This window comes from Plecotus auritus, assembly GCF_963455305.1.
Source record: "Plecotus auritus genome assembly, chromosome: 1".
Lineage (NCBI taxonomy): Eukaryota > Metazoa > Chordata > Mammalia > Chiroptera > Vespertilionidae > Plecotus > Plecotus auritus.
The window spans coordinates 225021861-225047407 of NC_137770.1; the positions used below are offsets into that span (position 1 = coordinate 225021861).

General features: G+C 39.5%; 1 protein-coding gene across 2 annotated transcripts in view; it reads right to left on the reverse strand.

Moving 5' to 3' along the window:
* The window catches only part of NWD2 (NACHT and WD repeat domain containing 2), a 149998-nt gene that overhangs the window by 55286 nt on the left and 69165 nt on the right, over positions 1–25547 (reverse strand). Inside the window, exon 3 of one of the 2 annotated variants that reach the window (XM_080677367.1) lies at positions 23577–23693. In XM_080677367.1, the coding sequence (XP_080533493.1) occupies positions 23577–23693 (117 nt within the window). The remainder of the gene's footprint in view (positions 1–23576; positions 23694–25547) is intronic. The other variant, XM_080677368.1, reaches the window with a different exon arrangement.

Sequence of the window (25547 nt, forward strand, 5' to 3'; positions counted from 1 at the left end):
AGTTCTTCCAGGTGAAACAAGATCATTCTTTACCTTTTTGAAAGATGTCACGGGGTAAGGTAATGGAGTCCTGCTTGTGTTCCATGGAGCCAATTTAATGGGCGTGTGTGGTGAAATGGAAATGCTAAGAGCCGTGTCCACCTTGCTTCGACGAGGACAGTATCTGCCATCATTGATCTTATAAAGAGATAGTTTAAGTTTTTCATTGAATCAAAATGTTCCGTGGCAAAACAAAAACAAACAAAACCTCCGTGAGAGACAAAGATGGGGGTGAGAGAGGAGGAGGAGGAAGAGGAGGAGGAGGAGGAGGAGGAGGAGGAGGAGGAGGCTAGCAGTCAGGAGGCCTGGGCTGAGACAACTTCATCAATTATTAGAGGCCTGCTCCCTTCTGTTTCCTGTCTCTCTGTCTGCTTACTCTGTGAACACCAAGAATCATAAAACCCTAATATCTTCTGGGGCTACTAAAAGGATTAAGTGATACAGCGTATTACCAGATGTATTTTGTGAGACACAAAAGCACAGCAAAGGGTGACTGTACCCCAGAGCTAGAACGTCAGGGTTTGTGACCCTGGCTCCCTCTCTTAGGGCATGATGCTGGGCAAGCTGTGCGACCTCTCTGTGCCTTGGTTTGCTCTATGAAGTGGAGATGACAGTTCCATCTTCATCATGCCGTTTGAGGACTAAATGGTGGAAAATGTGGAAACACTGCTCCACAGGTTATGCTTAGGTCTGACTGACTCGATTAGCTCTGTCCATTGAAATCCCTCCAGTGCAGACCCTGCAGAACGGGCCAGAACGTGCTGCCCTTTTCGGGGCCTAACTACAGCAAACGTTGGGCAAGTTCATGATCTCCGTCATGTGGCTGTTCCACCGCATTACCCAGATGGGGGGAGTACAAGAGTGTTTGGGGGGAGGAAGGGGACAGCAAGGAGTCTCGTTAGCAAGCATTTGCCGAACTTCAGCATTCCTTTATACCATGGGGCTGAAAGTTGAGTTATAAAATGTGAATGGGAATTATTTCCAGCTTTATAGTCTCAACACAAATTAAATCAAACGATTCCATTAGTTTTATAGTTTCTAATGGAAAAACTATAAAAGCAAATGTCCAACCCCTCAGCTTTAAAGCAACAAATAAATCCTTGTGAAGGTCAGCGTCATGTCCAATTCTTCAAATTTCTCAATGTTAAAAGAAAACAGTTGTTGAGCACAGCATTACAGAGGAAGCAGGTTTCTTTTTTAAAAACCGATTTATAAAATTACATTTGGAGAGAACTCAGAGGGGGGTGTACTGAAAGAAAACACTTTTACAACAGTCACCCAATTATAAGTCCATAGGATTCAAAGGTCACTCAGACTAAAAAAACAAAAGACAAAAACATATTCAGGGAAATAAGGCAAAACGCAAGAGCCAAAAGAAAGGTAATTGCATAACAGGCTAAGGAACTGTCCTAAGATCCTGGCAAAACCAGGCCAGAGTCTTGTCTGGCATCAGCCTGGCCGTAAGGGAAAATGAAGTTCCCTCCTCACTTTCTTGAAATTGTGGACTGTCACCTAAAATGAATGACAGCTAAATGAACTAAATGGCACCCTGTCCCACTGCCTACTTTTTTTTTTTTTTTTTAAATATATTTTATTGATTTTTTTACAGAGAGGGAGAGGGATAGAGAGCTAGAAACATCGATGAGAGAGAAACATCGATCAGCTGCCTCCTGCACACTCCCAACTGGGGATGTGCCCGCAACCAAGGTACATGCCCTTGACTGGAATCGAACCTAGGACCCTTCAGTCCGCAGGCTGACGCTCTATCCACTGAGCCAAACCAGTTAGGGCCCACTGCCTACTTTCTTTAACCAAGAGGCTTGTTGTTATTATTTGGCCTGTGTTTCACTTTTCTCTTTGAGAAAGATTAGCTAATAAAATTGAACTTAAACCTGCCCCCAAAAGATAACTGTTGTATATGTCCTTTATTTCAGTTCAGACATCAGAGCATAATAATAGAACACTTAAAGTCCTCCAAACCAAAGTCATTTTTGTTCATACTTTGTAAAATGATTATTAACAAAGATATGGTGCCAACACAGGCACATACGTTTAGAGGGTGAGTTTGGGGTGGATCTGAGTCATGGAAAGACATACACAATTTATCTTCTCAATCATTATAATCAACATCAGGTATACTAGAATATATTTTTATTATAAAAAGAGGCTCTAACTTAAAATATGCTTTATTTTATTCTGGAAATATTTTCTCCCCTGATCTTCTGTAATAACTTTGGTCTGACAGTAAACATTTAAGAAACCATGTTGACTTTTGAGGTCTTCATTTTTTTGTTTTACTATACCAAACATTGGGAGATATTTTGAAAAAATTTCTCTTTCAATGGAAAGAAAAGGAAGAGGGCTAGTACTTCTGCACTTGCTGAAGTCCCCACTATGGTCCTCGCTTTATTAATCAAATCACAGTCCTTGGGTGGTCCCTGCTCTTGCATTTCCTCTAGAGTTTGGCCTATATGGCACTGGCCTGGGATTCAGTTTATCCTAAAGAAAGTGTCGAGCAAATAGTAAAAACACTAAAAGCTGCCTCTGAGAACTTAATTTTGATGATTTCTACTTTTAAAAATTCTGCAGTATGAAAATGATACAATGTTTTAGAGGTTAACTAGATGGAATTGTGACATTTAATCACAGAGTGTCCTTTGGAAGTAATCTCACATTCAGCCCATGACAGGAGATATGTATTTCTAATTCATATCAGGCTTTATGCTGGGCACTGCAGACAGAGGACAAAGACAGAAATTCCTCCTGGGGACTCATAATCTATTGTGGGAGAATGATACGTACATACCAAACTTTAAAACAAGTCTAAATAGAGTCCAAGTAAGTGACATGAAAACATGGAGCAATATTTAAAAATAGTTACTATTTGGAGGCTAAACACTTTTTTGTATGCTAAACACTTTGCATATATTATCTTATTTACTATTGACAATAAAGCAATAAGTATTATCATCAACATTACCACTTTAAAATGAGATTAAGGTTCAGTGAGACTAAGGTGTGTGGGATCAGGATTAGCCTAGATCTGTAGGAATAACTGGGTGACTTTTCATGTCAGTCTGTGTGACAACAATGTATCCAGTATAGTGATGTTCTATTTCTTTTATTTTAATGTTCTATTTCTTAAAAGTTGAAAGGTCCAGAACAGTTGGAATTTATATGAAAAATTTAAATGCATTGATATTTATAATTCATGAGAAATGACCTACATATTTAAAAGTAGGCAACGTTTAAACACATATAGCTCGTCCATGTATTAGAATATCATTAAAATCATTTTTAAACATGTATCACTGGAAATCTCATGATAAAATACTGGGAAAAAAGTTCTCTGAAGAGATAGTGGAACACAATGGTTTAAGGGAGTGAATTCTAGAGCAGTCACCTGAGTTTATATCTCACCTACGGAACCACTCGTCTTTCTCTGCATCAGTCTTGTCAGGAAAATGGGAATTACAACAGTAACATCTGTAGCAGAAAACCTTAAAACTAAGAACTTGCAGAGAAGCGCTTAGCATAGGACTGGCACATGTGTAAAATAATAGGTAAACTATTAATGGTGAATATCTCTGGATGGTGAAATGATTATGGGTATTTTTTATATTTATTTCTTTATAATCTTCTGTAATTTCAAAATTTCTGTCAATAAACTTTAATTTTATAATAGCCATGCTTATAATAATCATAAAGGTGGTTTCTAACATATTGGTAGACATTCTTAAACTACAAAGAAAGACTCTTGCTAAATTTACAGAATTCATCACTGGTTAGAAATGGGTCTTAAATGACTTTTTGGCATCAATTGAGATTAATGTATTTTTCAAATTTATTAATTTATGTCTAATAATAAATCCTTTTTACATTTCTGGGATAAGTATCTAAGTATGGTGGACACTTTTTAAACCGACTTTTGAATTTGGTTTAGTGATTTAAAATAAAAAAGAATTCTGAATCTGTATTAAAATCAAGGAGCACTGATTTTTGTGCTCTCTCAGGTTTGGGGTCAGGATTATGCTAGCCTGGAAAGTGAATAAGATGGCTTTTATAAGATGGCTTTGTCTGTCTTCACAATGGAACGATTTATTCAGCATGAGACCATGTTCCTTGAAAGTCTAGAAGGCACAGATAATACCACTTTGCTTATTTTTCGAAAGTAAGAGGAAGCTTACTTTTCTAAGTTATGCTTTGGTGAACCTTCAAGTTCTTTTACAACTACCCATTTATCTGAATCCTCTTTAATCTATTTTGGTATTAAACACTTCTCAGAAAATTATATCCTTCAGTCTTGAAACTTTCTCAGCATCAAGTTTTACATATGGTTCTCTTTTCATTTGCAAAGGTTACTTGTGATATAACTGTTCAAAATTTGTATATGTAACTTAGACGCATAGTACCTAGTCAGTGCTGTGTATTAGTGTTGTTGTTGGTGTTATTTCTGTATCTGTGGCTAAATCACCTTCTTATTCCTAGTTTTGCCTTTTATGGGTTTTCCCTATTTTATTTTTGTTAGTAAAAATAATTTGTCCAGAATTTTCCACTCCAATTATGTTTCTGATTATTGCTTCTGACCCTAGTGTTTTCCTGGAAATACCTGTAATTCTAGGGTAGGATTCCACTGGCTGCCCTGTATCTCAAAACCATGTTCATTCCCTGTATCAATGATGATTTTTTCTGTGTTCATACTATTATTCGTTTTCCTTGTATGTCACCCACTACCATTTAGGTTTTTTCCCCCACATTAGTCTGTTCTCATCATATATGATTTTTAGAGTCTTCTGCGTGCTATTGAGATGCCAACATGTTTTCTAGTCTTTTGTTTCCTGTAGCAAATCATTTTCAGATACATTATTTTCTTCTTACTCATTTTTTAAATATGTAAAATGTTTTTCAAAAGCCTCTTCTTCCCCAGCCCACTCCCCGCCCTGCCCCAAATGAGATATGGGTGAATATACAGGATGTCTGGCTTGCTCTTTGGTCCGGATCTCTGTCCATTTGTGTGTTGATCAACTCTTCTTCCCAATTTAACAAGAAGAGTAGCAAAAATAATTATCACGTCATTGCTAAAAATTAACAGGAACAGTTTCAAATCTGAACTTCATTAAAGAAACGACTTGAAAGTCTATTTTGGCCACCTATTAAGAGGAAATTAGAAAACACAGTGATTATGATTAATAGGAAAGCAAAGGTAAGTGTGATAGTCTATGGGGGAGGGGTAGCAAGAACTTCAGTTTACCCTGTGCAGGGTCCCGCAGGTAGACTAAAAAACTAATCTGTAGGTTTGTCCACATCACATAACATAGTTACAAAACTAGTAAAAACTAAGACTAAGCTGAACATTTTATAATTAAGTTTTAGTATCACTATTCTTCCTGTCTTAAAGAAATGAGGTTAGAGATGGATTTAATGGCTCTTCTGGACTTCTTATGCTTAACTCATCTGCTACATTTTGGAAAAAGTTGAGTCCAGTACTTCACTGAGACTGCTATAAGTAATTAAGATGCAATTGCTTCCCTGCTGTTGGTTAATAAGGGTCACCTCTGTATTTCTTACTGATTCAAGTTGGAGACCAGTTAATATCCATTTTCACAGGAACACAGTTTAAAGCCTCTTCTGAGTGCTTAATCAGCTGCCTCTTCCAAGGCCAGGTAAAAATCCATAAGCCTGAACCTATTTTTGGTCAGGAAAATAATTTTGTAGTTAAGGGAAAGCACCATCATTAATGCATTTTCATAAAGAGATACATTTTTATGTGTAATATTGCTGGTGGTATATGAGTATTTGATTCTAGTCTAGAAACGCTAATCTTGATAGTTTTAAAAAACCCAAAGCATCCATTGTTAACAATATGTTCTTGTATAATAGACAATGTATAAATACTAAACTAAGTAAAAATAAGCAGATTTCCTTTCCCCAAGTTAAAATTAAATAGTAAAAACTATTACCTCTTCTATAATCAGAGATACCACCCTATATAATAAAAGTGTAGTATGCAAATTGTCCCCTCGACAGCGAGGTCTTCTGGGAGTTCGGCCAGCGGTGGCCACTGGGGGGAAGGGGACAAGAACCTGGCAGGTGGCCGGGGGCAGGGAGGGAGGCCCTGGCCAGCGGCAGCAGGCAGCCAGGGGAAGGGAGGAAGAACCCGGCCGGCAGCTGGCAGATGCTAGGGACCCTACCAGTGCACGAATTTTGTGCACTGAGCTTCTAGTGTTTAAATAATTAGAAATGCTGAAATACTTAAAATTGCTCTGAATGATTTAGTTCATGTCTGCAGAAGGGCTGGGAAGATGGTTTTGCAACTTACCGCAAAGCGAAAAAGGGGTCAGGAGCAAAGGTAATCCCACAATTTGGTCTGCACATCCTCCAGCATCTCAGATGCTAAGGAAGGCAGAGAAGGGACAGGAAGAAGAGAATGGCCTCCTGGTCCTCCTGGGGCTGCGATGCACAGCTGAGGATACAGAAGGAGCCATGAGACAGAGAAGTCTAAAAACGGTCCCATGTCTGAGCATATTGCCAAGCTGGGAGAACACCTGTTTGGACCTCCCCTCCCAGCACTGAATCTGCATTTGCCCATGACAGACATTTACAAAATCGATCTGCCCCTGCCCCTTTTCTTCTTGAAAGTGAAAACTGGTAGGGGAAGTGTCCATAGCATTGTAATGGTCCACACCGATTCTGCAATCGACCTTGCCCCTTATTCACTCTTGGGTTCACTCTCCTCCCATACTGACGGGTAGAAAAGAATGAGAAAGAAAACGCAGAGATTGCGAGTAATGAAGAAGAGTACACATGCTTGTGGGTTAATACAGATTTTATTTTGAGCAAATAATTACGTTTTGTAAACCTGGATCATGGGTACTCAGTAACAGGTGTTTTTGTGTGAATAAGGGATGGATGGAAGAGCTCAGACTCTGGTTTTAACATAATCACCTTTGAATCATCCTATTCCTTACCCCCCACTTTTTAAATTTCTAATTTAATTAAATTTAATTTAATTCGAACAACAGACATTTATGCCTCACAGTTCTGAAGACTGGAAGTCTGAGATCAGGGTGCCAGCATAGAGGTTCTGGTTGCAGACTGCTAACTTCTCACTGTGTTTTCACAAGACAGAGAGCCACCCCCACTTTGTTTTTAATCCTCACCTGAGAATATGTTTTTATTAATTTTTAGGAAGAGAGGGAGGGAGAGAGAGAGAAGGACAGAAACACCGATGTGAGAGAAACATCGATCATTTGCCTCTTGTACATGTCCCTACTGGTGATCAAACCCATAACACAGGTATGTGCCTTGAATGGGAATAAAAGCACAGCCTTTTGGTATATGGGACAATGCTCCAAACCAACTGAGCCACCCGGCCAGAGCCTCACCCTCACATTTTAATAGTCAACATCAATTCTATTTCTTTTTTTAAAAAAATATTTTATTGATTTCAGAGAGGAAGGGAGAGGGACAGAGAGAAACATCAATGATGAGAGAGAATCATTGATCGGCTGCCTCCTGCATGCCCCCTACTGGGGACCAAGCCCGAAACCCAGGCATGTGCCCTGACCAGGAGTTGAACCGTGACCTCCAGGTTCATAGGTCAATACTCAAATCACTGAGCCACGCCAGCTGGGCAGTTCTATTTCTCAACTGACTCTAACCCATGCCCACCTCTGCATTTCACCTCCCATCACTCTGGATTATCTTTTGCCTGGATCATGACATTAGCTGGGCTCCTAGTTAGGTGTCTGACATCTGGCCTCTTCACAATGCTACCTCCAGAGTTACAAATCCCAACAGTATTCTCCTCACTGTTAATGAGTGTCAGCTGAAATGGGCCTCAAAGGACATTTCTGGCCTCTTGTTCCCCAATGCCCTGCTTTCTAACTAATTCAGGAACTGCTGGTCTGGGGACAATCATGGCACCATCACACCCCCTGCCCTAGATCTCAGATGGAAAGCTTAGTTCTTCTAATTTCAGTGCAAACACCACGTCCGCTGGCGGTCTGTTCAGCAGAGCGGAGGAAGTCAGAATAAAATGGAGGGTCGTGGTCTCCACTTGGCTCCCATAGCACTTGCCTAACACCGTGTGATTGCATTGGTCAAGGTGAGTCCTATTTAACCGCATACACACATCTCTCTGTGTCTAGGTAGGTGCCTAAGAGGGCAGAGATAGATGTTACTTACTTTTGTACCCACAAGCACAAAGAACTTGGGTATCACTCAGAGAACTTAGCACAGTCTCATACACGGTAGGCACGACATCGATTTGCTGGTTATTTTATTGAACAACACTGTAAAATGCACATTTCCAGACCCACATGGAGACAGTACAAGGTCCAGATCTACTATACCAAATTATAGTAGACCTGGACCCTGTACTGCGGTAGATACAGGGTAGGCACCAGGGGGGCGGGAAATATCTATGAAACCTTTACATTGTTTTCACAGTTTGCATGTGTGGTATTTCCAAGAACAGATTTTGGCAGCTTCAAGTTTCTCTGTCTAGGGAAATTAAGAAGTTGAAGCTTATCACATTATTTAATGGCTGGCCTAAGCTATTTTAATAAAGCCGAGGGCAACATAGCTTCGTTCCCCACTGGAGAAAAGTACATTGCACGCTAGACCAATGGTTAGAGAATTCCATGCAACATGAAACAGGACATGACGGTACACTTGCTGTACTTTTGTAGTGGAAGAAGAAATAGACAGGAAGAAACGGACTTGGGTTCCAGACCTCACAATGGTCCCTCATTCAACCATTTAGGGTCTTGTGGTAGAAAAATTAGGGGCTTTGGAATTAAAGAGACCCATGTTGGAATCCTGACTCCAACTCTTATAATTTTAAGACTTTAGGAAAATTCTAGAAACTGCATAAATCTCAGCATCCTTATTGACAGAGGTGGAAAAATATTAGCCTCAGGGGGTTGGTATAAGAAATGCTATGTAAAAAGTGTTCAGCACAGCATTGGCCATATCTAAGAGTTCAGAAAATACTGGATTCCTTCACTTCTTTGGGTCTCAAATTTTACCTTGTAAAATGTAGGATTTTTAACTACTTAATTACATGATATCAAGGCTCTTTCCAGCTCTAAAGCCCTATCATCCTTGATTCTTAGAGGTACAAACAGAACTCAGAATCTTTGAAAGTGTTTTAGAAGCTGTTGCTTCTGATGAATGTGCCTTTTTCTCCTAATCTCTTTAGGTTTAATTTCCTTTTTTTCCTAGTCTCTTGAGATGGGCAATAAAATCAATAATTTTCAAACTCTCTCCTTTTCTTATACACATGTAAAACTATGTATTTCCTTCTGTTGTTTTGTTTTTGTTTTTTTTTTCCTCTAAGCCTGGCTTAATCCCACACATTATGATATGTTGCATTTTTATTTTAGTTCAGTTCTAACATTTTTAAAGTTTACCTTGTGATAGTTCTTAGACACATAGTTTATTTATAACTATGTTGCTTAACATCCATATATTTGGATATTGTGTTATCTTTCCACTGTTTTTTTTAGTTTTTAATCCCACTGAGGTCAGAGCAAAAATTTAATATGATTTTTTAAAAAAATTTTAATTAAAAAATATATTTTTATTGATTTCAGAGAGGAAGGGAGTGGGAGAGAGATAGAAACATCAATGTTGAAAGAGAATCTTTGATTGGCTGCTTCCTACACATCCCCTAGTGGGGATCGAGCCCACAACCTGGGCATGTGCCCTTGACTGGAATCAAATCTGGGACTCTTCAATCTGCAGGCCGATGCTCTATCCACTGAGCCAAATTGGCCAGGGCAATATGATTTCAATCCTTTGAAATTTGTTGAGACTTGGGTTATTACCCACCATATGGATGGATCATACTTTATACTTTAGCAAATGTTCTATGTGTCACTGAAAATAGGTGTATTCTGTAGTTATTGGTTGTAGTATTCTAGAAATGTCAATTAGGTCATTGCTAAGAAATTGTTATTCAAATTTATGTACTTTTTGTTTCTTATTTACTCAAATACTAAAATTTCTAAAAATATTGTGGATTTGTCCATTTCTCTTTTAGTTCTGACTATTAGATGCTTTTAAATTTAGGAATATTATTATCTTCCCACTGAACTGATTTTTTTCTTTTAATGAAACTAGAGGCCCGGTGCATGAAATTCATGCACTCGCAAGGGGGTGTTCCCTCAGTCTGGATTGTGAGAGGGCGCAGGCCAGGTCAAGGGACCCCACCGGTACATGATCGGGGCAGGAGGTTGGCCAGCCAGGGAAGGACCGCAGGAGGGCTCTAGGGTGTCCGGTCTGTCTTGCTCAGTCCAGATCAGCCAGACTCCAGCAGCAAGCTAACCTATCAGTCTGAGTGTCTGCCCCCTGGTGGTCAGTGCATGTCATGGTGACTGGTCGACCAGGCAACTGTATGCCCCCTGGTCGTCAGTGCACGTCATAGCGAGCAGTTGAGCTGCCTTAGCATATCATTAGCATATTTCGCTTTGATTGGTTGAACGGACAAATGGATGATCAGACACTTAGCATATTAGACTTTTATTATATAGAATGTGCAGTTATCTTCTTTTTTAAAAAAATACATTTTTATTGATTTCAGAGAGGAAGGGAGAGGGAGAGATGGAAACATCAATGATGAGAGAGAATCATTGATCGGCTGTCTCCTGCACGCCCCCTACTGGGGATCAAGCTTGCAACCCTGGGCAGGTGCCCTTGACCGGAATTGAACCTGGGACTCTTCAGTCCATAGGCCAATGCTCTATCCACTGAGCCAAACCAGCTAGGGCCCAGTTATCTTCTTAAAGCCTACTGTGTGATACTGATATAACTTTCTTTAGGTTAGTGTACATTATATAGTTGAATCTCTATATTAATTGGATTTTAGTCTGTTTAAACTTAAATAGTTGGGTTTAAGGCCATTATCTTTCTATTTGTTCCTTCTATTCTTTATTCTCCTTTTCCAGCCTTCTTTTAGAAAAATGGTTTTTATTATTCTATTTTATCTCTTCCATGAGATTATCTTTTTGTATTCCTCTTTAATGGTTTTCCTATATATGAGGATGACAGTATTTACCCTTAACATATTCAGCTTAAATTTGTACTTTAAACATTTATTATTATTATTTTAATCCTCACCTGAGGATACTTTTTCCATTGATTTTTAGAGAGAGTGGAAGGGAGGGGGAGAAACAGAGAAACATTGATGTGAGAGAGACACATTGATTGGTTGCCTTCGTCCCAACCGTTCTGGAATTGAGCCTGCAACTGAGGTACATGCCCTAGGTCAGAGATATATCAGTAAAAATATGGCTACACAAGATGTTTGAGATTTTGATTCCTGTATCTTCTTCTAGGATTTTTATGGTTTCACAATATACATATGTCTTTTATCCCTTTTGAGTTTGTTTCTTGTGTATGAAGTTGGAGGTCTAGTTTCATACTTTTTTGCATGACCTGTCCAATTTCCCCAACACTATTTATTAAAGAGACAGTTTTTACTCCATTGTATGCTCTTGCCTCCTTTGTCAACTATTAATTGACCATAAAGGTATGGGTTGATTTCAGGACTCTCTGTTCTATTCCATTGATCTACATGCCTGCTCTTATGCCAGTACCAGGCTGTTTTGATTAAAATGGCTTTGCAGTATAGTTTGATATCTTGTATTCTGATCCCTCCAAATTTGTTCTTTCTCAAGATTGCTGAGGCTATTTGGGGTCTTTTTTGATTACATATAAATTTTGGAATATTTGTTCTATATCTGTGAAATATGACATTGGTGGTTTAATAGGAATTACATTAGATCTATAGATTGCTTTGGGTAGTATGAACATTTTAATGATGTTAATTCTTCCAATCTATGATCACGGTATATACTTCCACTTGTTTTATCTTCTTCTATTTCTTTCTTCAGTGTCCTATGGTTTTCTGAGTACAGATCTTTTACATCCTTGGTTAAGTTTATTCCTAGGTACCTTTTTTATTTTGTGCCAATAGTAAATGGGATTGTTTTTTTTTTAGTTTCTTTTTCTGATAGGTCTTATTGGTGTATAAAAATGCCAACTGATTTCTGGGTATTAATTTTGTATCCTGCTACTTTGCCGAATTTATTTTTTTAAATATATTTTTATTGATTTCAGAGAGGAAGGGAGAGGGAGAGATAGAAACATCAATGATGAGAATAATTTATTGGTTGTTTTCTGCACACCCCACATTGGGGATCAAGCCTGCAACCCAGGCATATACCATGACCAGGAATCGAACCATGACCTCCTGGTTCATAGGGTGATGCTCAACCACTGAGCCTCACCAGCCAGGCCCAAATTCATTTATTAGATCTAGTAGTTATTATTTTTTAAAATATATTTCTATTGACTTCAGAGAGGAAGAGAGAGGGAGAGAGAGATAGAAACATCAATGATGAGAGAGAATCATTGATTGGCTGCCTCCCACACGCCCCACACTGGGAATTGAGCCTGCAACTGGGCACGAACCCTGACTGGGAATTCAACCATGACTTCCTGGTCGATGCTCAACCACTGAGCAGCATTGGCCGGGCAGATCTAGTAGTTTTTTGGTGGAGTCATTAGGGGTTTTTATGTATAATATATCATCTACAAATAAAGACAGTTTTACTTCTTCCTTTCCAATTTGAATGTGTTTTATTTCTTCCTCTTACCTGATCTCTATTCCAGTACTATGCTGAATAAGAGTGGTGAAAGCAGACATCCCCATCTTATTCCTGATCTTAAGGAAACACTTTTAGTTTTTGCCCACTGAGTATGATGATGTTGGCTGTAGGTTTTTCATATATGGCCTTTATTATATTGAGGTATGATCTCTCTATTCCCACTTTGCTGAGAGTTTTTATCATAAATGAGTGGATTTTATTGAATGTTTTTTTCTGCATCTATTGATGTAATCATTTGATTTTAATCTTTAGTTTATGTGATGTATCACATTTATTGATTTGTGAATTCTGTATGCCCACAAAATGAATTTTTAATTTTAGATATTGTATCTTTTAGTTCTAGAATACCCATTTGATTCTTGTTTATAGATTCAGTTTCTTTAAAATCCATGTTATCATTTATTTTATCTATCTTTTCCTGTATTTTCATTAACACATTTATAATAACCATTTAACAGTTTTGGACTGCCAATTCCATCATCTTGGTCATCTGGGGGGTTGACTTCTCTTGTGTACTTTTCTTGTTTATTAACCAGTTAACTGCTACGTGTCCAAAACGGAAATCATCCCCATTCCTTCCATATGTGCTGGAATATTTACGAATTTAAGTTTCCATAATTTTCTTTACAAACCTAGAGATGTCACTAACAAGCCTGATTTTAAAATTGGGCGGGCCACAGATGATATGAGAAGTTTGTGGCTATAGACGCACATGGCGTGTTGGGGAGGTCCTCTGCTTGCTCTACAGATGCTTATGGCATACAATAGGTTAATCATATTTTCTTTATTTTTAAAAAAATCTTTACTGTTGAGAGTATTACAGATGTTCCTCTTTTTTCCCTTCATTGCCCCCCTCCACCCAGTTCCTGCCCCACCCCAGGCCTTTGTCACCCTATTGTCTGTGTCCATAGGTAATGCATATATGCATATAAGATCTTTGTTTAATCTCTCCCCACTCCCCAATCTCCTTCCCTCTGAGAATCATCAGTCTGTTCCATTTCCATGCCTCTGATTCACCAGTTTATTCTGTTCATTAGATTTCTTGATTTTTAGATTAAATTGTTGATAGGTATGTATTTGTTGCCATTTTGTTATTCATATTTTTTATCTTTTTCTTTTTCTTCCGCTTCTTAAAGACTACACTTCAACATTTCATATAATACTGGCTTGGTGGTAAAGAACTCCTTTAGCTTTTTCTTGTTTGTGAAGCTTTTTATCTGACTTTCAATTCTAAATGATAGCTTTGCTGGGTAGAGTAACCTTGGTTGTATGTCCTTGCTATTCATCACTTTGAATATTTCTTGCCATTCCCTTCTGGCCTGCATAGTTTCTGTTGAGAAATCAGCTGACAGTAGTATGGGCATTCCCTTGTAGGTAACTAACTGCTTTTCTCTTGCTGCTTGTAAGATTCTCACTTTGTCTTATCTCTTGGCATTTTAATTATGACGTGTCTTGGTGTGGTCCTCTTTGGGTTCATCTTGTTTGGGGTTCTCTGTGCTTCCTGGACTTGTAAGTCTATTTCTTTCACCAGGTAGGGGAAGTTTTCTGTCATTTTTTCAAGTAGATTTTCAATATCTTGCTCTCTCTCTTCTCGCACCCCTATAATGAGAATGTTGGTATGCTTTAAGTTATCCCAGAGGCTCCTTACACTATCTTCTAATTTTTGGATTCTTATTTATTTTTGCTCTTCTGGTTGGGTGTTTTTTTACTTCCTCATATTTCAAATCGTTGATTTGATTCTTGGAATACTCTACTCTACTGTTGAATCCCTATATATTATTCTTTATTTCAGTCAGTATATGCTTAATTTCTGACTGGTCCTTTTCCATTTTTTTGGCATTCTCACTAAGATCCTTGAAAGTCTCACTAAGTCCCTTGGAGGTTTGTAGAAGATTCTTGAGTAACCTTATAACCTTGGTTTTAAACTCTATATCCAGTAGTTTGCTTTTTTCCATTTCTTTCACTTCTGACATGTTTCTTTGTCTCCACATTTTGGCTGCTTCTGTGTGTTTGTTTCTATATATTGGGTAGAGCTGCTATGTCTCCTTGAGTTGGTAGAGTGGCCTGTGTAGTAGGTGTTCTATAGGGCCCAGTGGCTCAGCCTCCCCAGTTACCCGAGCTGGGAGCTCTAGGTGCACCCTTTTGTGGGCTGTGAGCATAGTTTTGTTGTAGTTGAGACTTGATTGCTGTTGGTGTCACTGGGAGGAACTGACCTTCAGGCAAATTGGCTGTGAGGACCAGCTGTGACTACAGTGGGAGAACTGCTGTGCAGGAGACACCCCTGTGAAGCAGGACTTGCTTCAGTGGGGCTTTGGTGTTCACTGAGTACCCCTTGAGTGTGTTGCTTATGGATGTGTTAAGTTGTAATCTGGTATGGTCTGACATTGACAACTGGGTACACTGGCTCTTGTGTCTCCAGGGAGGTGCCAAGTCAGCCACTGCCTGGGGCCACCCAGCAGAAGCTACAGAGAAATCTGCAGATTCCTCCTCTTCGTATTGGGTTTGGAAGTGCCCAGACGAGGCCCAGCTATGAAGCTAGGCAGGCTGGTGCTGGTGCCAGGTCTTGGGCCTTTTATTGATAGGTTTGGGGCTCCTGACCCAGTTGCAGCTTGTTTGAGATGGTTTAGCCTAAGCAAAGACAGGCCATTCATATGCAAAAGCTGCTGCACACAGCTTGTATGGAGTTGTAAATTGGATGAGGTGGGTTCTTAGGGAATCACCAGGGTGGAGCAAACAGAAATGGCTGCCAGTCAGCCCTGCAACCTATGAGGTCCCGGCATAGGAACAATGATCCCTGTGAGCACCTCTGTCTGGGAGAAAGCCGCCCCCGAGTTCCTGCCCCAATGCCAGACAACCCAGTTCCTCATCGTATGCGTCTGTGTCCCCCAAAGTCTCGCCCTGATGCTGGAGCTCAGAGGGAGCGGGAGAAAGTGGGGCCTTGTAAGTTCAGTTCATGCACTGGCCTTTTAAGAGGAATAGCTGGGTATCCAGAAGCCTCTGTGTCACTGAGCTCCAATTCGCACTGGTTTTTACAGCCCATAGTTATGGGGACCTCTCTTCCTAGCTCTGGGACCCTGGGCTGGGCTTCTGGTGTGAAGCTGGGACCCCTTGCTCTTCACGGGTGGCCTCCGCAGAGATGATCTCCCTCCTGATTAAAAAAAGCAGCACAGGTGGGTGCAGGACCAGCCTGTTCGGCGCCTCTGCACCTCCTACCAGTCTCAGTGTGCTTTCTTCCTAACTTCTCTAGTTGTAGGACTTCCCTTCAGCCAGCTTTCCGGGGGTTCTGGATGATGGTTGTTCTGTATTTTAGTTGTAATGTTGATGTGGTTGTGGGAGGTGGCCAATACAGACGTTTACCTATGCCACCATCTTGGTTCCTCTAATCATATTTCTTGATTCTTTGCATGACTTGTGATTTTCATTGTATTCTGGGCATTGTATTTCAAGGAGCTGTTATTTAAGAGTTCCTTTTCCCATGTTGACTGACAGAGCAAGGGGCTAATTTCTTCAGTATTTGAAATGCATACAACTGGTTGTAGTTTTAGTTGGATTCAGTTTACTTTGAATAAAAATGTTTCAATGGTAATACTTGTTGAATACTCATGTTAGGTTCCAGTGAACTTTGTCTCCTACTAAATATCAAGAGATTATTGAAGACTTTATTCTGGTTTTCTATCTCAGATTTCTACCATCCTATGTTGCCAACGCTCAGCAAATATCTAACGGAGAAAACTGTTGATGCTTTCAGGGCTCCTCTACCTGTAAAGCCAGCTCACCAAGAAAGAACTCTTGTCTCTGGAAATTAAATTTTTCTAATTACTTTTGTCTCTACAGCTCTATTATCTCTTTAAAAATAGGGTATTTATAATTTATTTTTTTTTAAGTTGTTGCAGTTTTACTCAGAAGCAGATGTTCTTAGGACTATAGTCTTAAGTGAACATTTTTCTTACAAACTAAATTTTAAAGTTTAGTTGTTCTCCAGTTCAATTTTCCTCTATAATTCCTTTTACCACACAAAAAAATATACTATATTATGTGAACAGTGAAACAATGGCTTGATCTGTGGAAGTAGCTTATGTATTAATAAAAACTTATTGTGGAAATACTTTAAATACTAGCCACCATTAAACTAAATGGCTCTCTCTAGGCTTTTGCCAGTGATAAATAGCTCTCTTTTCAACAATAGTTTCAATGTTTGCCCATTCTAACCTCTTCTGGTGATAATCAAGTAATTTATTTTTGGAACCAATTTATTATGGGAACTTAATTGGGACCTATTTTAGAACTTTGATGACTGTTGATTTCAACTAGAAGAGGCTTAATTTTATATGTAAAAAAATTGTTTTTTTTTTTATATTACAAGCAAAGTACATCTGGAAAATATGAGGTTTTAGATTAATTTTTATTTACATTTTTAAATAAAGACTTAAAATGCATATTATTTAATTTAGGTGATTTTCAGTTCAAATCAATTATGATTTTCCCATTTTAGTACATTTTGCTTAGTAAACCTGTACTTAGGAATGTGAGAACTAAATCATACAAAAATATCTGGACATTTTGTCAGTCAAATGAAGATTAAATACTTGTATTAATTTTTTTGTGTGTATTTACTTAGTATACCTAAAGTGGTAAATCAATCATATATTGAATTGTGAATAAAACAAAATATTTTCCAAAGCTCAACTGTTACAAAAATATGGTAATTCTTTCTTTAAATTAAATTATTTAAGAACTCTCACTGTACAATTTTCTCGAACTGAAAATTACTTAAAGTAAGAACCTAAACGAAATCTGAACTTTCAAGTAGGCATAATTTAACACTGAAGGAGAATGGTGACACAGTTGGGTGATAAAAACTAATCTATATGCTGTAGGTTTAATTCAGTATGTCATACAGTGATGTACAAATATGAAGTGGTTTAGTTTTTACCAGGAATTTCTATGGACTTTATACTTTGTCTTATCTTTACTCTTGTGCCTTGGGGAAAACTTAAACTTGCTGAATTGTAGACAGCGCCTGGGAAGGCACATGGGCATTATTTAATTATTGTCAGCTGAACGCAAGGCGACAGGCAAAGCCACGCCCTGGGAACACGCCTTGCCAAAAGGGCAAGGGTGTTGTCAACTTGACCTTCATTTCAGCCCATGGTGTGGGGAAGTGGTTTTGATATCTAAATCCAGCCTAGTACCAGGAATACTCAGGGTCTACTCAAGAATGCAAATAATCTCTTTTTGTCTTGACCTTTTGGTGAAACTTCCTGATATTTGGGATATAAAATAAACTCACTGGATTGGCTCTGGGTCACTGTCCCTGTCTCTCCATCAGAAGAGGACGGTGGTCACACCCGGTCCCAGCTTTTTCCTTCTATCTCTGTGTCTTGTCTCTTTCTTTTATTTCTCAATCCCCAGCCACCCCTACTCAGGAACTGGACCCGCTCTCTAGCTGCGCTAGATGCAGAAAGAGAGAAATACCTACGTTGAATAATGATAGATTTCTCAGTCCAGTCCCTTAAAAGTCTTCATATTTCTGGTTCAAAATCTAGCTCAGCCCAAAAATATGGATATCTTAGCTTCCTTCTTCCCACTTTGCATTCTGGTCTTAAGTGTAGCTACCAGGAGCTGTCTGTGGTAGACAAAAGCATGGTCTGCTCTTTGTCCCATGCCATCTGTGCCACTGATGGCAGTGTGTGTGTGTGTGTGTGTGTGTGTGTGTGTGTGTGTGTGTGTCTTGGAGGGTAGGGATATGTCTTCTGACACTCAGGTAAGAATGATGGCAGTAGTTCCACCCTTGGTCTTGGCTCCTTCTCTCTACAATGCTGACAAATTAAGTCTGTTTACATCTGTGTGATCTGGTAGCCCCAATGAGGATGCTATATAGGTTTTGGTTCTCTGTGACTTATGAGAATTATCAAACATGGCAGGCAGCATTTCCTTTGTCCTGACTCTAAGACTTGGTGAATGGCCCTCTGAATGTGAAGTCAGTGAATCTTTTACCTGTCTCGGGCAGTGGTAACTAGTGGCCCTGTTATTGAGTACAAGGGCCTGGCTTCACTTTCCTAGGGTAGCCTGCCAGGGTCTTGCCCTTAGTAAATCCCCACATCATCTACACTGTGGATTGAAGGAATGTAGTAGGACACTGTCTGGATCCCCTGGAGCTCATACACACTGGGGCAGCTCTCTCAATGCTATAAGTAAGCTTTCAAACTCCAATTCTTCAAGCCAGCTGAGCACCTGCTATTATCAACTTCTGCCAAGAGGCAGAACTTTGCTCAAGGTCCAGGGTCAATGCTCAAACTCCATAAGCAAGTCTTTTGGGGCACTCCAAATTTGGAGGGATGCTAAGAAAAGCCCCTCTCCCCCTAAACACACCTCAAAAAGATGGATGGGGATGTGATAGGTAGCATTTACACGGACTCTGCTCTCTCCAAAAGGCAATATTCCCAATATTCCCTGCCCCCCTCACAAGGTGTTTTTTTTTTTTTAATGGACTAAGTGGATGGGACTGGTTGGTGGAGAAGATTCTGTTGAACTTCCCACACTGTGAAGCTGAGGCAATTCTCTGCACCTAAGAGGAGAAGTGGGGTGTGACTCTGGACTCAGGTGCGAGTCCAAATCCTGGTCAAAAACCCCTCCTTGGGAAGAGGTAAAGGTCTTACTGAGTGAATTCCAGCAAATTCATATCTAGCCAATTCATACTCTACATTTTACATTGTTTGTTAAGAATGAACTTAGAAACCCTTTATTTTGACTTTAATTTTTAACTTTAAAAAGCATTTTATAAAACTATGTATAGTACAATTTTTTTCAATTAAATCTTTATTGTTGAAAGGGGTCAATGGGAATAAAAGGCGACATATAACTTTAATTTTTGATTGTCTGAATCATCTCTTAATACTTTCTACATTTAACCTATCAACTTTTCCAAAGGGAAAAAATTTCCAGTATCACATAAATGTCCAGTATGAATATTTTATTCTCATTTGAAATAATTTAAATCATCCTATATAATAAAAGCCTAACATGCAAATTGACCGAATGGCAGAACGAATGGTTGCTATGATGAGCACTGACCACCAGAAGGCCGATGTTCAATGCAGGAGATGCCCCTAGCCCGCAGGCCCCAGGCCAGCCAAGGTGGGTGCCAGTGGGAGCCCCCAAATCGCCCCGCTGGTCGCCCTGCAGATCAGCCCTGATCGCTGGCCAGGCCTAGGGACCGTACCCATGCATGAATTTCATGCACCAGGCCTCTAGTAATTTAGTAACTAATGATTGTGTAGCCCTTTATAGTTTACAAAGAACTCTCACATAGATCCCACAACAAACCCTTGATATTTGCTCAACATTTCCTTTTACTTTTAGTTTAACTGTTATTATTTCCCCATTTCATGGGTGTGGTCAGTAATGCATGGTGTGGTCAGTGACCTGCCCTATCAGGACCAGGGCTTTAACTCAGGTTGTAAAATAAAATTTCTGGGTCTTTTCCACTATGTTTGTTCTTCTACACACGTCTACAAGTTCTGTTATTTCCTAGTAGAGATGATGTGTTCTCAGTATGAAATGTCTCATGAGTTAATTCTCCGGGAGTGAAACCGGGACACATGTCTGGGTACCTTACTCCATCACCCTCTCCTCCTTGTGACCAAAAAAGCATGTGTTCAAACCACTGGCCAGGATCAGCAGGCACAGCTGGCACGTTTCTAGGACCTCGGGCCACAGCCCAAAGCACAACTTGTAGGAAGGGAAGTTAAAAAAAGCCAAGCACATGAAAGATTTAAGTCCAAGTTCCCTTTGGATCCCAATTCCCTGGGTACTTTAAATGAAAGCTTTGTTATTTATTTGTATCTAACATAGGAGCTAATATCTGTGAAGCCTCTAAAGATATAAAAACATTGATTCATCCAGCAAGGGTGAGTTTTCTCGCCAATAACTTTACCATCAATGAAGTAATATGCCACGTTTTGCCGCCTGCAGGGGTCATTATGACTTCTAGAACTATCACAAGGGAGCACTGGGCAAGGAAGCTGGAGCTCAAAAGCGGCACATATATGCCCACTGTTACCATAGTTACGATGAGAAAGGCCATCAGAGGGGTACTTTTCCCTATAAGCAGTGAGATTAGCCTTGGGTGATTTAGAATCACTGGGGTGAACAATCCTAGTTCTAGCTACAGGGATTCTTCATGGTTGCCATGAGTTTCATCACGTAACAGGGAGCAGAAGGATGGTTAAATGATTTCTTTATGCTCAATAAAGTTGTTACTGATGTTCTATCAGTTAACCTTTGCTCTCAGAAGCTGCAGAAACTTGCAAAGTCTTCAAATTATTCACCCCCCTGCCAGCAAATTGTTGGAATTAATGGCCATGGGTAGTTTGGGTATAACACACTAGAGGGTGATCAAAGGGGGAGAATGTCTCTCTCGTTCCTGAATTTCTGAGGCTGCATCAGGGTAGCGCTATGGAGATCATAGCAAATGGGATCCCGCAGGACATACCCACAGCCCTTGTTACCTCCCAAATCAGGCTTTCTAAGCATGATGAAGTCCGTTCCAACTTGCCTTCCAATGTTTGCATCTCCTCTATAGCACCACTCCCTGCCAGAGTGGTTTGCAGTCTCTACTTTAATGACAACTTCGTTGGTGACACACTCATTACAATTTGAGGCAGGTGATTTCCTAGCAAATAACAACCAACACTTATTGTTTGTTACTCTACGTGAGACACCGTAAGTGCCCTATAATTTCATTTCAACCTCAGAATGACCCCAGAAGGTACATAACTATTATCATCATCTCCGTTTCACAGGTAAGGAAAATAAGGTTTAGGGTAGTTAGTAAAGAAACCCGTTTAAGTCACACAGCTATGACATGTTTGTCAGGACCCAGGGATACATGACCCTAGAACCTGAGAGAGTCTGACAGCCTCTGAGACGGTGACATCCTCTGATTTCTTCACCTGGAGATGACATCTGTCTCCTTGTATTTCCATCCCCTGGTCCTAGTTCTACCTTCTCAAGGCCGTGGAAAAGTCTTCATTCCTCTGCCTCTCCTACCTCTTGAGCTTGCTAACATGGCTTTCAGGACCTTTTGTGTTCTGTTCAGACCACAGGGTGCTGTTTTCAGATGTCCATTTTTCAGCCTGACCTAAACCATGCATTTGTCCTGCTTGGCTTATTACATTAGCTTTCTAACGGGTCTCCCTGCTCTGCCTTCTGCCATACACCCAGGAGCCATGGGAGGCCTTCAAATATGTCAGATGACTTTAGTACTCTGCTCAAAACACTCGGGCTTCTCATGTCATTCAAAGTAAAAGTAATATCTTTACAGCCAACTTTGAGATGATAAAGCCCATGATATGGTCTGCATCCCCATGTTCTCCCCTTTGCTCTTACAGCTCCACGCACACTTACTGTCCTGCTTACTGGTCCCTGAACATGCCAATCATATTCCCACCTCCTCTTCCTGGAAGGCTCTGTCTGAATATCCACTGGCTTCTTTCCCAACTCTCTTCCTGCCTCCTTCCAAAGTCACCTTCTGAGGGAGGCCTTCCCCAGCTACTCTACGGAAATCCTGTCGCCTCACTGCTGTTTCCGCTCTTCCCTCCTTTCTGTATTTCTCTCTATAGCACTTCTCATCATCTGACTTGTTTCTTTTACTTACTCCTTTGATATTTGCTTGCTCTCTCCCCTTTGCCCCATATGAGAATGCAAGCTCTGTGAAGGCAGAACGTTTTATCTTCTAAGTTTGGTTCTAAGGTTAAATCATATGAAACTGGCCCACAAAATGACTACAGCATATGGGTCAACCTACCATGCCCCCAGCACTGAGAGCAGCCCCTGGTGCAGAGCAGCATTTAGTAAGGAGTTGGTGAAAAATGAATAATTTATTCATTTACTGATAATAAAAATATCGTAAGAGCGTTCATGTACTTTATTATCTCTGGTAAGGACTTAATCAACTGGTCAGGTTTCTGGTGTCATCTCTGTCATCTTGATCCTCTGTGGAGCTGAATACAGGGATATGCAAATAAATATTAAAAGCACTTGTGTTGATACATTGAACAAAGCTTTTAATTGCAAGACTTGGTATTTCCTTCATAGAATTCAATAGTAATTTTGCCCCTCAACTGTCAGAATCAAAACTTCCTGTGTTGCAAGGGGCAACTTCCCCATCAACTGGTAGGATTTGTTTGGATTCAAGATAAGGTGCTTTAGACAGTTTCTGCACAGTCACCTGCCAGAGAATGACCTTCTGATCTTATTACCCTGTGTTTACACAGAGGAGTAGGTATTGTTCAGAAAATGATGATGAATTAATAATAATGTTCCACTCGAATCTGTAGCTTATAATGAATGTCTAGCTGGAAATCTCTGCATAATCAACATTTTTTTACAGGGCATCATCTCCTGTTGGCAGATCTGACATAGCCTATTTGGTTTACTTTTACAACATTTCAGCCACTGAGCTTGAGAAATGACAGAAATTCTAATGCTGAGAAATAGAGATGCTATGATTAAATACATTACACAATATAAGAATATCTGGGACTATTATTACAGGACTGATACAGTAATCCCTATTGCTGATCACCGGCACTGTGGAAACTTTTGTCAAGCCCAAGTCATCCCTCCCATTCCCAGTTCAAATTATTCACCGTTAAGTTGCAGTACCTCTTACGGAAAGCTGAGGGTTTCATTCTCACACATTGAGGGCAAGGAGGCAGTTTGAAAATTTTAAATAGAAACAGAAAAGCAAGTATTTCCCTCCCCCCCATGTTAAAAGCCCCTTAAGAATCACAAATCAGCAAGAATTCTCACATTCATCCACAATTTCATATAAAGCATTAGTTTTTTTATACCCACAACAAAACATGGACCTGCAGAAGTTTTCAAACAATCCTCCAGCAGCTTCATGCGGGCCTTCTGGAGCTCGGGGCTGTCCCACTCATCTTCGTCCACTCCCCAGTACAGATCTATGACCTGGGGACCAACAGAGGAGGCAGCATTAATTCATCTGGGGGAAACTTTATTTACCTACGGGCTTTATTCTCATGCGCAATGTTAAGCTAACATGACTTTTAACTTTTCTTCTTGCAGAATTTTTTTTTTCCCTGAGAGAGGGAAAATGATTTTTAATATCCATTTTTTAAAATCCCATGATGGGTTGGGGATGAACATTATCATTTCTTATGTTCCTGATTACACTGTTGACGTGGACCCAGGGAAAATGAAATGTTATATGTCAGAGGCTTTGCAGTGAAGGCTTTCATTATACTGAAATGGGAATAGGACTTCAAAAAATGTTTGAAAGCAGCTGGGATATGGTTATACATTATTTGAGACAATTAAATAACAAAGTATGTTACTGAATGTCTTTTAATATGAGAAGGGAAAACCACAATGGGCATCAATATATACTGACCTGAAATTAAACATCTACATTTCTTTGTTTTCTTTTCTTTCTTTCTTTTTAAAGAAAAGAACCTGTTATTATTATGGTTTATCGCACAGGGATAGACATTTTGTTTATGTCTGTGTTATCTATGAGTAACCTTGCTTTCATCAATATATACCTGAAAACCATGTATTGGGAAGCAATGAAAGGTATGCCTTATTAAGAAGTGAGGATAACAGGAGCTTCTATCTCCTTACTTCAAAGACTACAGGAAGATTCTGAGAGTCTGTAAGAACTTTTGCAAGTACATGCTTTGAAAAATTGGCTATGGAGAGCAGTATGGGTTTCACTCCCTTTACCCAACTGCTATCTGCATAAGGTAAATGTTTCCAATCACAGCTTTGAAGATTTCTTCTTTTCCTTTCCGTATTTCACACAGCAGAAAAAGACCCTCCCCTCCATACTGGTTGTTTGTGTGGCATTCAATATAAGATGGAAGCACAGAGCAGGGGTCCTCCATTGTACCCCAAGGAGAGGCCGGGGATTTTGTGTCCTTCCCAGACCATGGCCCCACACAGGTGTTTTTATCTATCTGCATTTAAGGTTTTAGAGATATAACAGCTTCTTTAAAATATTCCCCCAGCCCAGTCCATGAATTTCATAATTTATGAAACCATCAGCACTGATTTTGGGTTCTTCCCTTTAATCTACCTCAGAAGGTTGAATCACAATATTAAGGAAGGGTACATCTGAAATTATACCATCACTGTTCAATATGAGAGCCTTTAGCTGTGGTTATTTAAAATTCAATATAAATTAATTAAAAATTCAGCTCTTCAAATGCTCAATAGTAACATGTGGCTACTGACTACCATGCTGGAAGGCAGAGATATGGAATACTTTACCATCATATAAAGTTTAATTGGACTGAACTGTAAATTACTGATATTCACATACTGAAATAATTAGAACAAGATATTTCGGCCATCTGCCAATAAACCACCAAAGTAAATACACACTGACTGCAATGCTAATGGTAACTCTTAGTTGTGCCATGCATGAGCTAACAACTACAGGTAGAGCCTGGTCTCCATCCTGTTGGCTGACATTGTTTGGATATATCTGAGGAAAGTTCTGATTTAGAACAAATGAAGAGAAACAGAAATGTATTTATGAATTTGTAAATATGTAAATATGAGGATTAATAGAACAAAAGATATAGATATATATACACCTATTCTTCTCTCACCTTCTTTTAATGACAAAATTATATAAAGTAATAATTATAACAGTATGTCAGTGGGTTTGTAACATATATAGATGCCACATACGTAACAATAGCAGAAAAGGGAATGGAGTTACATAAAAGTAATCTTTCTATAGCTCACTAGAATTAACTTAGCATAAATTATAAGTAGTTCTGATAAGATGTATATGCC